This window comes from Triplophysa dalaica, chromosome 9 (assembly GCF_015846415.1).
Source record: "Triplophysa dalaica isolate WHDGS20190420 chromosome 9, ASM1584641v1, whole genome shotgun sequence".
NCBI classification, from domain to species: Eukaryota; Metazoa; Chordata; class Actinopteri; order Cypriniformes; family Nemacheilidae; genus Triplophysa; species Triplophysa dalaica.
In genome coordinates, this window is record NC_079550.1 from 7,718,666 (window position 1) to 7,736,321 (window position 17,656).

General features: G+C 35.9%; 1 protein-coding gene across 2 annotated transcripts in view; it reads left to right on the top strand.

Moving 5' to 3' along the window:
• Positions 1 to 17,656, top strand: part of cadm2b (cell adhesion molecule 2b) — a 171,274-nt gene that overhangs the window by 111,724 nt on the left and 41,894 nt on the right. For both annotated transcript variants that reach the window (XM_056755942.1, XM_056755943.1), the window contains exon 2: positions 3,719 to 3,745. In XM_056755942.1, coding sequence (XP_056611920.1) covers positions 3,719 to 3,745 — 27 coding nt within the window. The remainder of the gene's footprint in view (positions 1 to 3,718; positions 3,746 to 17,656) is intronic.

Genomic DNA, 17,656 nt, shown 5'->3' on the forward strand with positions numbered 1-17,656 from the left:
AATTCTTGACAAAAATACTTTTCTACATCTTCTTTTAATTAACAGCATCTATAATTAAAATACAACACAGCCACAATGAAGTAAACATCTTGCAGTTGCATTTTTTTTTCACATTACAATTAGGGCTGTCATGATATCAGATTTTCACTATATGATTATTGTGGCCAAAAGAAGTCACTCTAAAAAAATTGTAATCTTCAATGAAATGTTTTTAATAAATAAATAATGCTAAAGAAATCGCTGTGAAAAACTAAAGTAATGATTCACACTTAAAATATGAGTGTATGGAGGTGGATAGAGAGTTACCAGAGGGATTCTTAAGGGAAAAAATGTAAACAGGTGCTGTGTTATTTACGATATTAAAATATGTGTAGTATTGATTTTGATATAGGCCTAAATGTCTTTATTTAAAGTATTGCGTATTGACACCCCTTATAACATGGAGTTAAAGAAAAAGTAATTATATGATTTACATCGTATAATTTTTGTAAATATATGCTCAAGTAAAATTTTAACTACAAAAAATATTAATAAAACATAATTTGTTGCCTTGGAGATTCTAGGTTATTCGTATATTCATTTTTTGTGCAAACTTATTTACATCCTCTAATGTTTTTTTGTTCGGTTTTGTAAATTTTGGACATTTTTTAGAAAACAAAACGGTTTTATTTACAAAGTCAAATGGAATGCAAAAATGTGAAGCTCATAATGTAGACGGAATTTAAATTCTGAGGCAATGATATTGAGATTAAATAAAGGTTTGGTTATTGGCATATTTTGTAGTAAATCTTAAAAAGGAAAAAAATATCTTTTAACATCTAATACCTCAGTGCAATCAACAGGTTTTGACTTTGTGATGAAATATGAACCGGATTTCATGACAGATGAGATTTCTCTAGACAGTATGTGACACGGAGAACGCAAACCATGAAAGACTAATCGCCATTTCACGCGAAAAAATCCAATGAACTGTAATTATTCAATTCATGTTTCTGTGATTAAGGTGAGGTGTCAAAAAGGACGATTAATAATTCATGTTCCCATGCAGACAGCCCTAAGAATCTGCCTTTGTGAAATGCACCATGGATCCGCTTTATGATTTTGTCATTTTTTGAGTTCTCTTTATTCGCCCCACAATGCTAATTCCCACAAACAACCCAAAAGGGAAAAACGAAGAGAAAAATTCCTAAAGCGCAGCAAATAGAGTTCGATTAGGAACGTTTGCTCTCTTGTGGATCCTGGTATCCATTGATATTCTTCTCAGGACCTGGCAAACATTCTCCGCTTACAGCAAGGAGAATCTTATCATGGAGTCTGACTTTGTCAACACTATTAGATTTTGACACTGTGTGGAGAGTCATAGATTAATAACTTCCATGTAGAAAGGAGGGTGGGGGGTGTTCCAGGGCTGCAAGAATGAGTGATATTAATGGGTGTGAGAATCAGCGACGCCTTCGTTAAACTCGATACTGAGATGCCAGTTCAAACTGGGGTGAGGCATACAGGTTTCGGGCTGAGAGATGTACTTTGTGCTGGTGTAACTTTTACAGCCATACAAGTGTTTTTAACCAACAGGACATCACGATTTGAAAGCAATTAGCTGTGTACGACAATAGCTATGTCTTCCAAATTGCTGTAGTGAGAAAACACAGTGTTATAAAATAGAAGCATAATTCTGGCTTTCCCAGAGGCGCTAATTTTGTTTTACTTTGTCACCAAAGGGGCTTCAGTATTATTTTGGAAACTGAAGAATTATTTACCTTAAAGTTAAATTACTGTTGTTACGATCATTTTGCAAGAACCCGCAAGACGGCAAAGTTCACAAATGTTTCTATGAGACGGCAATGACAATATGATAATTGCAAATGGAGACATTTCGTCACCTCAATTCAAGGTCTGTCAGATATTGAGGTTTTACATTCCATTTGACTTTGCTGATAAAAGCTTTTTGTGTTCTAAAAAATGTATACAACGTTAAGAAAAAACATGTCATAATTGAAATACACAAAATTGGAATGCACTCTTAAAGATAAAGGTGCTACAAATGGTTCTTCGATGCCATAGAAGAACCTTTTTGGCTAAATGGTTCCATAAAGTGAAAAGTTAAGAAAGAGATGGGTTTTTTTTTTAAATGACCAAATTGTTCTTTGTTGAACCAAAAAATTGTTCTTCTATGGCATCGCTGTGAAGAACCTTTTAAGAACCTTTATTTTTAAGAGTGTATGTGAATAACAACGTTGACAAAAATGTCAGAACCTTATTATTCCAAGGAGACGATTTGCTCAAATTCTACCTAAAACAAAGATGTGAACTCCACTGGGTCTCTTGAGTTATAAAAGAGCAACTTCTGAACCATTAAACTTAGAGAAGGTACATTGTGTGCCTTTTTGTTTGAGTCTCACTTACTTACACACCTTCTTTCCTTTGTTATATTCATCAAAGTGCTACTTTAAAACTTTCCTTAATTTGTGCAGTATCTATATTTAGACCGAATTCTTGTATTTCATCTTCTGCTTCAGTGTTATGTCACATGCAAATAATCTACACTTTTCACCCTACGTTTGACTACATGTTGTCAAAGTTGGAAAAGTTGTCAAAAAGTGTTCTGCGTAAATTATTCATGACCTGGAATACATTGCCTCAGAGTAGAAAAATGCAAAAGCATTTACATGGGTTTTTTCTGTCATTTTCAGTCGTGTACCGAAAATTGTTGTTGTGTCATTTCAGTTCTTAGTCTCACCTTAGAATGCTTAGGTTCCAGATTCAAATTGACAATAACGGTTGTATTCCATTATTTTTCCGCCGGGTCTGTAAAGAAGTCTATACAGATGGTGGGTGCAATAAAATTGTCTGTTATATTCCTCATCAAGGCGATGTTTATGGCAGGCAGCTCGCAAAGCAGAAGGTCAGGCATAATAAAAGCATTAAGCTTATGCATTCAAACATGAGCAAACTTTAAACTCTGAAAGAGAAGGAAAAACTTTACATTTGAAAAAGCATCTAATTGTGACGTGTAGTGATTCATTTGTTAAATTCGTAGCAATGAATCACTATTTAGACATTTAACAATACCTATAAGCAATGCCTGTATATTAGAATAAATGAATGTCTATTAAAAACAAAATAAGCCTGTCACTGACTTCTAGTCCACAAGCAATCTATTTAACAGTCAGATTTGTCCATCATTGGTTTATTAAAGTGATAGTTCACCCAAAAATGAAAATTCTGTCATCATTTACTCACCCTCTTGTCATTTCAAACCTCAATGACTTTCTTTCTTCTGCAGAACACAAAGGGAGATATTTTGAAGAATGTTGGTAACCTAACAATGGCGGTACCCATTGACTTTATTCGTATGGACACAAAACCAATGATAGTCAATGGGTACTGCCATATAATATTTTTTAATAATATATTTTGCAGACCAAAGAAGGGTGAATAAATGATGACAGGATTTCATTTTTCGGTGAACTATCACTTTAAGTAATGGTCTATGTACATATGGACAGTTTTGGCCTTGACAGTACATTTCATTCAGCCATTATTTGCTATTATTGACAGCCCTGGTTTAAATATAAGTAATAGATCATTTAAGGACTGATTTCTGTTTTTCACGTTGAATTGCCTTGAGATATGTTAATTTAATCACTTAAAATGTTTCTCTCTCTCTCTTCACCCCTCTTTCTCATCTTCACACCTCTCCATTTCATGCTCTCAGAGGCCGCAACGAAAAACAAAGTGAAAGGTGAGTTATCTTCTCTGTCTTTGTGGCCGGATGATTTATGTTGAACACAACTTCCAATAAACAATGTGCCGTTCGGCCTCCCCTTATCTCCCAGTGGAGCCGGCATGCATTTACATAGCCTCTGCCTGTGAGAAAGCAAACTCGGAACCTTTGATAAATTGGTCCAAGGAATATCCATTATGAGCTCAATCCGCTGTACATGCTTCCTGAGTTTCTAACAAACCTGGACTGCACAGTGAGGAGAAAGATGCCATTGTTGGGTTTTGTACAGGGTTTGGTCAGCAATATTGATTTATTTTTTACTACATCTAAAGCTGGAAATGTCTTCTCTTGTGTGCGTACGAATTTGTAGAAACTTATATAGAACGTGTCCGTTATGAAAAGTTATTTTGTGACATGACAACTGGGCATTGCATGCAACACTTAGTCCTGCTCCTCTAATCTGATTGGACAAGCGCTATTACTAGACAACTTCAGTCTGAAGGTATATTTTACAGCCAAACTGGTAGCAGGCAAACGCAGTCAGAGTTGCAGAAGTCAAACAGTGAAATGGCTTTGCCCTAAATGAGCAGCTGAGCAAAGAGGTAGTGGGAAAAGGTCTTATTTAGTTTGAAATGGAATGGCATGAAGCCCAGGCAGTTGTTGTGGTTCACAAAGGACGGATGGTGATCTGGGATGACAGCAAACCGCTTCACCTTCAGCTGAGATTTGACACTGTTAGGGATTTGGTGAGAAAAGTCGGGGAAGTATTAACTTGGAGGATGGAGGAAGAGATGAACGGGGTTGTGGGTGTGATGTGTCAGTGTGGCACACAAAGATTCTGGCGTTATAAGATTGTCAGCATAGCGATGGTAAAAAAACAGCTTGAACTCGTTCTAGTCTAGCTATAGGGAAGGTGAATGGGTGTCCAGACTGACAGAAATTTGCAGCGACAAAGTGACCGGAAATTGTTTATTTTGGATGTGTGGTGGCGAATTGAGCCGACATGAGACCATCTGTGAGTTCAGATTTATGGAAGAGAAAGACTGTAAAGCTCTCTTCATCTGCCACTTGATCAAATTGGATACGGGAGTCGAGTATTTCGAGTCGAGAATTGTCTTTATTTACTCACCTTTACCTCCTTCCAAATTTGTGTGATTTATTTTCTTTTGCCGAGCACAAAAGGCTTTTTCTATTGGAGCTTTACATAATTTACTTTGATTATATTGAAAAGAGTGCTGAGAGTATTCTTCAAGAAAAGTCTCTTTTTAAGTTCCTTTAGAAGAATGTCATACCGTTTTGTGCCTACACTACACAAAGGTGACTAAATGATGCAAGAATTTTCCATTTTGGGTGAACTCTCCCTTTGATTTATTCTTTCTCTACTGCCTCGGATATATCACTCCAAAGTTATTTTTAGTTTTTCTGAATTTACTATGTGTTTAAGTAAAACAAGCATTTTTGTTTGATTCTGTGAATTAGTGACAACATTTCTCCCAAATTCCACGTGAAAATTTTGTTTTTAATTGCATTTCTTTGCAGAAAATTGAAATCAGAAAAAGAAAAAACTAAAAAGAAAATAAGCTGCTGTGGTTGCAGATCTGCAAAGAATATAAGTTCATGTTAAAAGAACACTATACTAATGTTTTTTAGTATCAGTTTAGAAATGAATATAATGCTGCAAGTCAGATTGTTTCATCAGGATGTCTGCAGGTTTCTGAGAGTTCGATTTAAGACTTTTTAAGACCTTTTTAATACCGTGCAGAATGAAATTTATGACCAATTTCATAGCAACAAATGTGTACTTCCCCATGGCTGAAGCTCTCTAACTTTTCTCCATGTGGTAATGTCCAGTCCACTCACCCGATGAAACCCCAGCGAACGTGTTATTTGTTAGTTGGTTTCGCCTATTTTGTTCTGCGTGACAAATAGACGTACATGATTTTAAAAGGAAAATAAAATCTTCTTTACAATGTTGCTTCGACTGCATTTCTAAGACCTTGGAAGCGCGGATTTAAGACATTTTAATGCTAATTACGGCCTTATTTTCACATTATGGAATTTAAGGCTTTTTAAGACATTTTAAGGATTGGCGGACACCCTGTTCATGTGTCTTGTCATTCTCTCAGTCATCCACATTGCTGTTGAATGACTTTGTTATTGTTTAGGTATGTTTCTGTTGAAATTCACTGGCCTTGACTTGTCACTATACATTTTTTTCCCGTGGCTCAGGAAATCTTTCCAGACACTGACATTCTCTGACTTCTCTGAAAAAGTTTACGATTGACAGAAAGATGCTGTGGTTAAGTGCTTTGGTTGCAGTAAGAGAAGAGTTTCTATAAAGTGACCAGGTGTGATGGGCATACATGCAGGTTGTTCCTGTTTAGAAATGTTGACATTTGAGTTGAATAATAATGTGATCCAAAGCTTAAACCTGTAGTTTGTAATGTCAACAGAGAAATCAAGAGTTTATATTTTTCATCTGATTTTTATCAGAATTGCAACTGCGGGTTTAACCCAAAAAGCACCTGCCATTTTCAACAATTTCACACCGCTGTGAGTTGTTATAAGCAAACCTATTAGCATTCTGAGCTGCTTTCTGGTCTCAATGTATTTAGGGCTCACGTCTCTGCTGTCTCTTTAAGGCAAGAGAAAGGCACTTTAAAGCTTTTAAAGCTAGAGAGGGGAAATCCATTCTCTGTTCTGCTGCCTGTTCTCTCGCACCCCATGGCGATAATTTACTGGCAGGGATAGTACACAGCCCTACCATTAAAAGGGGTGGGGTGTAAATGTGTGTGTGTGTGTGTGTGTGTGTGTGTGTGAACGAGCTGCGTTGCATTTCTTTTGTTGCTCAGCAGTACATGCAGCAGTGTTTACCCACCCATCCAGATCAGACTATTACACTCTAAAAAAAGGCTGGGTTAAAACAACCCAATTTGGGTTATTTTGGTAACCCAATGTTGGGTCAAATATGGACAAACCCAGCGTTGGGTTATTTTAACCCAGCCATTTTATTTACATCAACTATTACATTGCTGGTTTAAAACAAACCCAATATGTTTGAAAATAATAAAATCACAGAGTTACTTGAGGCACTAGTAAGAATCAAAAGTTGAAGTTTTATTAAGGATCAAAATGCAAGACAAAAGGAATTCATAAAAACTTGCAATATTTTAATGTTCAATGAACAATAAAACGGCATATAAAACACTTCGATGCAATTTATGTTTATACATATTAAGAAAAATAAACATCAATAAATTACATAAGTTTAGATTTTAACATATGCATAAAGTCGCACAAGAAAATATAAATAGTTCGACAACTTTCCACTTCGAAACTCATAACTGTTTACAAAATAGCATTAACAGAGTTGCACGAGTAAAATGCTTTAGGGCAATTCCAGCATTGTGGATGTGACAAAAAAAACTCAGAGAATGTACCAATATACTGAACCATTTATTTATATTTTACTAAACCCTTGTTGATAGAACTGCACTAATAAGATAAAATATCAGTCTATACACAAGTTTTCTATTTTAAAGAAAGGAAATAAACAAGCTTTATGGATGTGAAAAGGGGACACTGTATTCGGGAGGCAACAAACTTTGTAGGATTTCTGTGAACTAAAATGTACAAACCTGAGCAATACTAACTTGAAGAGAGACCTCACACAGATAATTGAACCACCACATGTAGATAATGTGCAGTTAGTGCAGTAAAACCTTTGGTAAAAACTTTTTTCATGGTATTAGTTGACATTTGCAAGGATGTATTAGTCCGAGAACTTTCCTCTTCATATAAACTCACAATTTTTTAGCTTTAGTTCTTTCGGTTTCAGTACTGCTTAACCTGACATATCCACGGAGCAGTCTTACTAAAGAGGATTCTTTTACTGGGAGTTTGTAGACAACAGTGTGGTGTGAACTTTTGGAAGTGGATGTCCAGCAGGAGGGTTTCTTTATGAATTTGTTTATCTATAAAGAGATAAAGAGACAAGAAAACAGACCAGAGAAGAATGTAAGGAATCTGGCCTACCCAGAGCACAATGGATTATAATAAACATATAATGAAGTACATTAACATTTGACCTAAATAAAGTTTACATTTAAGCTTGTTATCAGGACATCCAAGTTCTAGTCTACTTTCCCCTGAATAGAATGATCCATTAATATTAGCTGTTATTCTGCAACCTGTCAGTGGGGGGGGGGGGGTGAAAGAAGAAGAGTGGGATCTAGTACAGAAGGTGAAATACAGTCTTAAAAAAATAATATTATAAACGTTAACACAACTCTTAACTAATTCTACACACTCGGGAATACGTAGAAGAATAAAAAGACCAACAATTATTTGTCTCATATACCCAAAATTAATTATATCGCACGGTTTACAACTAACGTTATAACGTTCGCTCACGACGCTCTCTCATGTCGACCTTAAACTAATATCAAGATGCATAAGTTACTGAACTAAATGACTCACACGAGTCAGAAATTTCAAAGGGAAATGTTGAACAAAAAGGAAGTTTAAATGATTAAAAAGCTGTAAAAACAACGTGGGCATAACGTTGCTAACGAAGCTAGATTGTAACGTTACTTTTCAAACCTAATGCGAACAGCCGAATTTTGCATACTTTATTTGATGTACAGTAATAGTTTTATACATTAAAACTCGTAAAACATAACTTTTATTCTCCGAATAACAGCTTTCCGTGATGATGTGGATCAAAATGCCTGCGAAGGTAAAGTTTGTCTGATGCGTCGAGGAGTGGGAGGGGTTTACTCTCTTAACTGTCACTCAATTGGACCAGACTGATAACCCAGCGTTTGGGTTACTCAAAAAAATGACCCAAAACTAAGAAAATAGCCCAACAAAATGACCCAAGAGGCTCAACCCAGCTGTTGGGTTAAACAAATAACCCAGCATTTTTTAGAGTGTAGTGCATAAGCAAACATTCTGGTTATATTTTAGCCACTGACTTCTGATGCGATCAAAACAAACACACACTGTCTATGCCACACTTTCCTATGAATATAAATAACATTTCGGCATCCAGGCTACTATTCATTGACAGTTAGATGCAGAAGATAGATAATTAAGATGTGGTTAGGCTGAGTTTTGTGCCTTGTAGTCAATATTTGTTAGTTTTGAGGTAACTTTTAGCAGATATCACCTTAAAACAGCAATACGTAATTATTATAAGTCACCTTTTGTGTTTGTTACTGGGTTTTGCAAATATCTTTCAAAATAAAGAATTAAAAAGAGCTTGTAAACATTGACAACATAGTGTTCATCCATTTGAAAAGTACAATGTTTTACCATTTCTAGAAAAACAGCAAATTCAGACATATCGAGGGTTGAGAACCAGATGATGTCAAACTTACATTTCCTTCAAAATGTACCTGACATCTTGAAATATCATTACTTTTATTACTGTGAATCAAAGGACAAAGTTCTGAACACTTACATTTAGGGATGTCCCGAGCCGATCGCAAAGATAAGGATCGGGGGCGGATCAAGGCATTTTTAACCTGATGGGGATCGGCTATTTTATGCTCGATTAATTCCAATCACGTATCCCGTCACGCTAGCTCCGTAAACGACAGTGCAAGTTGTGACAGCTTCTTGTAATGTCTGCAGCTCGACCAGTCCGCAAGGCGTGAGCAAAAGAGTTTTATTAAAAAATAACAATTTAATACCAAATCCTCAAAGAAGTGGACGGACTACAGCGAGGTCACTCAGTTCTGTTAGCGTACCACAGAGTGAACTTGTAGTATAGAGTTGAGTGTTTTAGTTTTGAGGCACTGTTTAATGAAGCTCCGTTATTGATGACAAACTCCTTTCCAGCTGCAATGAAAGCATTTCAACTATAGTTCCTTGATAAAGAGTGCCCTTGCTACGTTTATTCTAATCCTGGTATTTGAAAAAATTGAAAATACCAATTCTGTCCTTCGTGTGTTATGTCACAATATGTAAGGCTAGCCTCTAGAGTTTTAGTATAATGCATGATTAAGCTGAACTGTTAAATATTAAAATTTTAATAACCTTAATATACCTGGAGCGTGCACCTAGCACTAGGAAAATTCAAGTAACGGATAGAGACTCGGATCGGCAGGTACTCAAAATTTACTGACTTGGATCGAATCGGGGGCACAAAAAATGTGATTGGGACATCACTACAAAATGTTCTTAAAATTCAGACACATTATGCTTAACAAAGTTCGTAAACATTTTTAACCCAATAAATTAACAAATTCCACCTATTGCATATATAATGTTTATTACAATGGCTATATACAGTGCTTGAAGTGGGTCGGTACGCATCCAGTACCAGAATTTCTCTATTTTAATCTGTAGTGTACCTTCACTTTTTCTCTCGTAGTCTCCCGTAGAGGCCTCACATGTTGCCGGTTTCTTGCCAATCTAAGTCAAAGTATCATTGTATGGATGATTCACTAGAGCCATGGTGTTAGCATTCGCCGTTACACTTTTTTGACTAAAGATTGCAGGCTTTCCATCTAGAGTCTTTGGCGCGGAGCTACCCAATTTTAACAGATTGACCAATTTCATTTCAGTCAATAAAACCAAATACCGATTGTTCAGCCAATCAAATTGAAGAAGACAGTCTGCAGGTGGTGCAAATGACTGTGTAGTGAGATGTGAGAAGGCAAACATAACAAACCAAACGGTTTTACAATAAAAATGATAAATGGTAAGATTTCAGAGATGCAAACTACTTATCTTTTGTGTATCCTGCTGTTTTAAATGAAAGCTGGTTTGTCATATAATGTAATGTGTGTTTGACTTAACAGGCTTAAACATAGCATATAAATTTGTAGCATATAAGGCATAAAATATGATTGTGTATATATATATATATATATATATATATGAGTGATTTAATTGACTGAAGAATTAAATAGACTGCAAAACTATTATAACAGGTAATTGTCAAATTTGTATTTAGCATTATTAAATCTGTTGTTTGGGAAATGCTTCCTTTAAAGTAGTAAATAGATATTTTGTACCAGCAATGATCAAATACTGTTTTTTCATTCTAGAATTTCAAATATTTTTCAAGCACTGGCTCAAAGTCTGTTGTTTCTAATAAATAATTGTATGACTCAAGTGTTTCATGAGCACAAATGGCACAATAGTTGTAGGAACACAGGAAATGTGATTCAGGTCTATTTCTGATAAATCATTAACCAGGATTGATTCACTCACGGTAATATGCTCTTATGATAATTACCTATGGATTTTGTAATATCTGCTCAAATTGAATTTCAAAAGGCTATCGTAATGAGAAATATAGCAAACAGAAGGAAATAATAAGATTATATTGTATGTGAAGTGTTTTTTTCTAATGATAATTGTGTTCCAGTACACAGACGTTTCAAGTGCCGTACGAGAAATCCATCACATTTATGGAACACAAAATGGAATAGCGTGCATCATATATACATGATTTATTTCTTGTTTATTGTGAGCTGGATGTTTACTTTGAACCTCATCTCATGTCATTTCTTAAGTTTTTTTAACCGTCGTGGTAACAAAATTGTTCTTGAAAGCCTCTGGTGTATTGCAAGTGTTGCATTAGTCCAGCAAGATTTCAACTTGAGTGTTGACTGCATACAGGATTGAAACAACAAGCAAATAATCATTCAATGTTTATTTTTAGGTAAACAATTAAACCTCTTCCTGAGGAGTAAAATAAAGCAAGATTTTATTGAGCTTCTGATGCATCCCTTTTCTTATTGAAAAGCTATAGATTCAAAGGGAGAGCTTCCCTATAGAAACAGTGAGCTCAGTGTTCATACGTTCTTCCCAATTTAACTAAGAATTGGCCGTTGTCTGTGAAAGAGTGGCCTGAAAAATTACACCAGCCCATCCTCTCGAGGGATTCGACTAGACCCTTCGATCCCATTGTAGGCCGGCACAACAAAAGCCTCTAGTCCTAATTAAATATATTCATCTTCGGCCTACACTATAAGCCTTACTCCCCAAACATCTCAGCAAATAGGCCATGGTTACTTTCATGGTCAGGCAATTAATTAAAATATGTAATGAGGCTGTCTTTTCAGTGATTAATAATTAGGTTGTCAATTTGGTAGTCTGTATCCCTGTAGTTTTTGTGTCCTTTCTGTCTTCATCTCTCCTTGGTGGACATGATGTGAACTAGTAAAGAAGGGATGTTAGAAGAAGAAGTACTCTGGTACTAAACAACTTTTATTTTGGTCGTAGTACTGAATAGATCTCAGTTTGGTTCCATTTGATAGATCTTTGGCTGATTTGTAACATTTGCGATCATCCTGGTTTAAAATGTTTGCTAACATCAATAATTTTTGAACTTCACTGAAAAAAAAATCTGTTGGACTAACAACAACAAAAATATGACTAATTGCACATAATGTTTACTCTGCATAATTTATTTACGTTCTAGTTGCACAATTTATATTTAATTTAATTTTTAATTTAATTTAGTCATTTGGCAGACGCTTTTATCCAAAGCGACTTACAGTGCACTTATTACAGGGACAATCCCCCTGGAGCAACATGGAGTAAAGTGTCTTGCTCAAGGACTGGTGGTGGCTGCTGGGATCAAACCAGCAACCTTTGATTTACCATTTCAGTGGTTTAACCCACTAGACCACCATCTCATATTTACTGAACAAACATTATTTTTATATGTTAAAGATTCATGTTTTGTTTTTAAGTTGTCAACTCAACAATATCTTTGGTTTATATGACAAAAAAAATTATTGACATTTAACAAGAAGATATCAGTTTAACACAACAAATCATTCATGTAGTCCCAACATGAATGGATTAGGTTACATTACTGAATATGAAAAAATCATGTTGTAACAAAATTATGTAAAAATGTAAAAACAATATTTCTGGTAAGTAAAATCAAATAAAAAATCTGTCTAGATACTATTTGAAAAACTTAATGTAAATGAAAATGAGAAATGTTATCTCGGTAATAAACTAAAACAAGTTAACTAAAAATAAATAATGACTATACTTATATTGCAACACAAAAAAATTAAACAAATAATCAATGAAATGAAAGCACCTGACAAAATCAAGAAACAATAAAAAAAATTTTTTTACATGACTGATTAAAACTTAAGCAAAAATTTATTTAAAGACAGACCAGGGGCAGCAGGACAAGACGGCGATGAAAACAAACGATCCAGCACAGGACAGCAAACATAAGGGCATTAAATAGGAAAGAAACTAAGGGGAGGAAACGAGGGCAACAGGTGAAGGGCGTAAACTAATAATGGGATGATGAATAAGGAAAGGAGTGGCAGGCTAAGGCAGAGGACGGGAGAGCACATGGCTTCCAAAACAAAACACAAGAAGTTGGGCTGTAATGATCACGTCGACCAGAACAAGAGAAATAACTGCAAGGAAGGTGGGATCCTAACAGAAAGATCTGCTAAATGAAAAACGTGCAAATGTAAATAATGCCATTTCTACACACAAGTACGTACAAGTAAGTTTTGAAATGTATTTATGTATAAAACATGCACAAAAGAAATTACAATATTTATAATAGTCGCATTTTGAAATGTGATTATTATTTATTTTCTCATCATGTTCTTAACCGCTGATCTGGGATGATTTTAGACCATTTGATCAAGCTCTCTCTCTTTATCTCTCTGTGTATGTACTAATACCTTAATGAAGCCTTGCGTGAAAGCTAATTCATTCTCACTCTCATTACCCCAGCATGGGGCCTCTTTCACAAGTAATGAATTAAAATTTTCTCATGCCTAGCATAGGTTGACAGACATACCAATCACATAGCATTCAAAGTGATATTACCTCTCACATTTGTTCTCATTTAATCTTATGCCAGACTCGCTGTGAAAGGAGAATTGATCAGATAAGCGTGTCTTTCATGCCTTACGCCCTCTTCGCACCGCTAGCGACTGGCAGCGACACAGCGACATCAGCGATCTAATTCATTTCAATGGCATCTTAGCGACAGCCGGTGACACAAACGACAGTTACCATTGGCGAAAGGAAGTGGGCGTGTCTAGCGATGCAACAAAGTTGAGAATTGCTCAACTTTATGCAAATGACAAGAAACTTCAGGGAGTGACTACCAATGGGAGTCAGGGATTTTATGTAAAAAAATCTAAATTCTCATCAACAATTACCGCTCTGTACTCTTTCTTGAACTCCACAAACTTCAAAGCAATAATATTTTCCTCTGGGCCGCAGAGAAGCGTTAGATTAGCTCAGGGTTCTGTAAATTCCATTACTCTTTCTATGAATTTCTGTATTTTACCTTTGTCTGTGTTTTTCTTTTTGTTTTGTTTTCTTCCTGTACAGCTGCTTTGAAGCAATGCAACGTTGTAAAAAGTGATTTTTTTTTATTGAATTTATTAAAACGCTAAAAACAAACAGATTTAAAATGGAACTGCTAGAGCAAAACTGACAATTGCTAATCTAGTTATGTGCACTTTGGATACTTTTCTGTTGATGCAAGAACTGCCTTTTAATACAACTGTGAAGGAGTGATGTTCATTGCAGTGTCACGGCACTTCACACTCTGTTAAAGAACACAGAATCTCAATTAATCGCATTAAGGAAAAATGTGGTGTTAATTATATACATATGCCAGTCATGATTCTACCTCTCCATGCCATGTCTTTCTTGATCTTATGGCAGAGTCATGACAAAGCCTTTGGTTTTGTGTGGAGAGAGACATATTATTGTCAATTATGACTTAATAAGCGTACTCTTCAGTCTCATCTTTGGCCCCGCCCCTCTCGTTCCTCATATAGCTTTCCGCCTGTGTCTAATTACCCACACCTGCCCATTGTTAACCTCCATTGTTAGTCTCCCTTTATGTCCTAGTGTCTATCATCCTGTGCCTGTTGGTTTTGATTCCAAGTCTGGTCTTATCACTGTACCTTTAATCCATCCAGTAATAGTCTATCTTGTATATGTCAGTTTATGTCAAGTGTTTTTTAGTCCAGTTAGTAGTTTATTGTTCCTGTCAATTCTGTTATTTATATTCCCCCTGTCATTGTTATTTTACCCCCGCGTGGGTTTTAGCTTTGTGTTTTCATATTAAAAGTCACTGTTTTCCACAACCTCCTGTCTGCGATTGGGTTCTCTTCTGTGCACAATCATGACACATGCCTATGTACGGTGCATATTTAATATGTACAGTATAAGTGTATGTGTTTATACGTAGAAAATAAATATGTTTTACAACATGTTTTCGGTGAACTTACCACTGGGCTATTGGCGCCGTTGCGATTTCTCATTTACAGTAACAGCCCTATTCTAAAACTAAATCTCTAATCTGATTATGTCTAAAAAAGATGTCTAAAACTAATTTAAGTCATTTAAGCATATACCTTCAAATCAAAACCTTTAAGATAATGAGAAACATTGGACTAGTGATTTAAAACTTTGGCCGGTAGTGTACATGACTTCCAATATTTACGTTCCTGTACCTCAGCTAGTGGTATGTTGGCAGTGTTGTAATGTAACGGAGTACAAATACTTTGTTAATGTACTTAAGTAGAAATTTCACGTATCTGTACTTTACTTCGCTATTTAAATTTATGTCAACTTTTACTCCACTACATTTCCTAGATAAAATGTATACTTTTACTCCGATATATTTCCACTAAGCATCTTCGTTACTCGTTACTACTAAATAAAATAATCAGAAGAGGAAATGTGTGCGACTGCAATCAGGGAGGTTTGGCGAATAACTTCTCCTAGATTGCCTTACGCCTGCTCCGCACGCTCTATTTCAGCGTAATGCTTATTTGTTGCCAAAGGCGGAGGAAGCACAACTGAAACCGCCTGCCCCATGGAAGCACCTACTGGAGGACCTCCCGTTATCTTAGACGACCACCCCGACGATAGTGGTGAACTCGGTGAACAGGGTCAAGATAACGTTATACATCCGTGGCCGTATTTGCAATAAATATTTCTGTACATTGGAGTGAAAGTTTCTTCCTACCGGATGAAGTGCCTCTTTTATGCCTACCGAAAGTCACTGAAATTTTGGCATTCAAAAACTCCCCATCCAACCTGAAGAAGCACATCGAGGCAGGTTAAATTAATAGTTATTCAGTAAAGCCACAATGTCAATGTGATTCAACATTAGTTATCATAAGCCGTGTCAGATACCTGGCTAACGTGATGGCCAGGCTAACGTCTGCTTGTTAGCATTGCTAAGTAACGTTAACTGACATGGCGCACAAGTTAGAACCCTCTTAGCTGTTCTAAATCAACTGTAAAACACGGCTTCAAGGGGCTTTTTGCTTTTATAAAACGGTTACTCCATTAAAATATTCATTTTAATATTTATTTTATTCATAAAATAAACATCAGCAACAAAAAAATATAACGCTATAACACATGTATTCCTCCGCCAAGCAATGTAGTTCCAAAGAGGTTACCAAGCAACAAAGCAAACAAACCATCACAAATGGCAGTTGCGCAGTAACACTTTTGTAATGCGGTCACAGCTGTATGTTTGTTGAGTAATTTACAACGGCTTCGAACGCGGCTCAACCAATCAGAATCAAGGACTTGAACTATCCGTTTTATAAATTGTGAATGTACGCTTGCATTGTTGATCAAAGTCACAGTGCTTTTATTGCCACACAACGAGTTGGCTGATTTTTTTCTTAGTAGAGCAGCTAACTAACTTAAGGTACATGCAGTGGGAGATAAACGATAACACAAGTACAGTAACGTTACAGGCGAAACACAAACAACAGCAGTTTGTACCAGTTAATAGTGTTATTGCCTAGATGTTAAGGGTGGCAGTCTGAGTGTTGTTTATAATTCTATGTTATTGAATCAAGATAATATGGTGACATTTAAGTTAAAATGTTTTTAAAAATGAAACTATATTCCCATCAGTGATGCAAATTAGAACTAGTTATTTACATCTAGTTATCTAGTAATTTGCATCACTGATGGAAATATAGTTTCATAAACATTATCTAACTGCAAGTTAGTTAGACATTCAAATCACAACTGTTTGTGACTTTTAAATCAAAGTTCTAGCCGCTTGCTTTAAAAAAAAATTTTTTTTACTTTTACTTCAAATACTTAAGTACATTAAATATCAGAAAATTACTTTTAATACTTAAGTACAGTATATTTCAGATACTTTAAGACTTTTACTTAAGTACTATTGTTAAAGGTAACTTTCACTTCTACCAAAGTCTTTTTTCTAGTACTACCCTAACCCTAACTTTCACTCAAGTATTGCTTTCTAGTACTTTATACAACACTGTATGATGGATATCAAACGGTTGTGGGTTTTAATCCCAGGAAACACACAACTTGATACAAAATAGTAATGATAAAAATTGATAGATTATAAAGTCACTTTGGATAATAGCAACTGACAGATGCATAAAGGTAAATAGGTAAAACAGTCTGGTTTACCATTTTTTGGCTATATTTTAATGTCAATCTGGCACGCTATTAAATAGCACAGTTGAGCCGTTGTTGCTATGTTAGACCGTTGGGAAAGACCACTTCGTCTTTAAAGCTGCATTAGAAGAGAATCTTTAAACATTGAAAAAATGACCTACTTCAATCTCCATTCTGTTCTTGTTAATGCGTGAATAAGTCACAATGAAGGCCATTAAACCTGCTCTTCATTCGTTGCTTCTCTCTCTTTGTTTAATCGCTCTATTTATCAGCCAGCGTCAGTATTTAACATTAACACTGCATGTCTGTTTCAACCACACCTCACGCTCTCATGTTGTTCAGGAATAATGAAGTCGGCGGTCGACGCCGCGGTCGGTACAACACATTCATAGCATGTGGGCCCAGAATGAGACGGATCCCAATGTCACCTTCATGAGAACTCAGCAGTGCCTGCCGCTTTTGGGAAGCCCACATGGCGATCTCCCACCGCCGCGA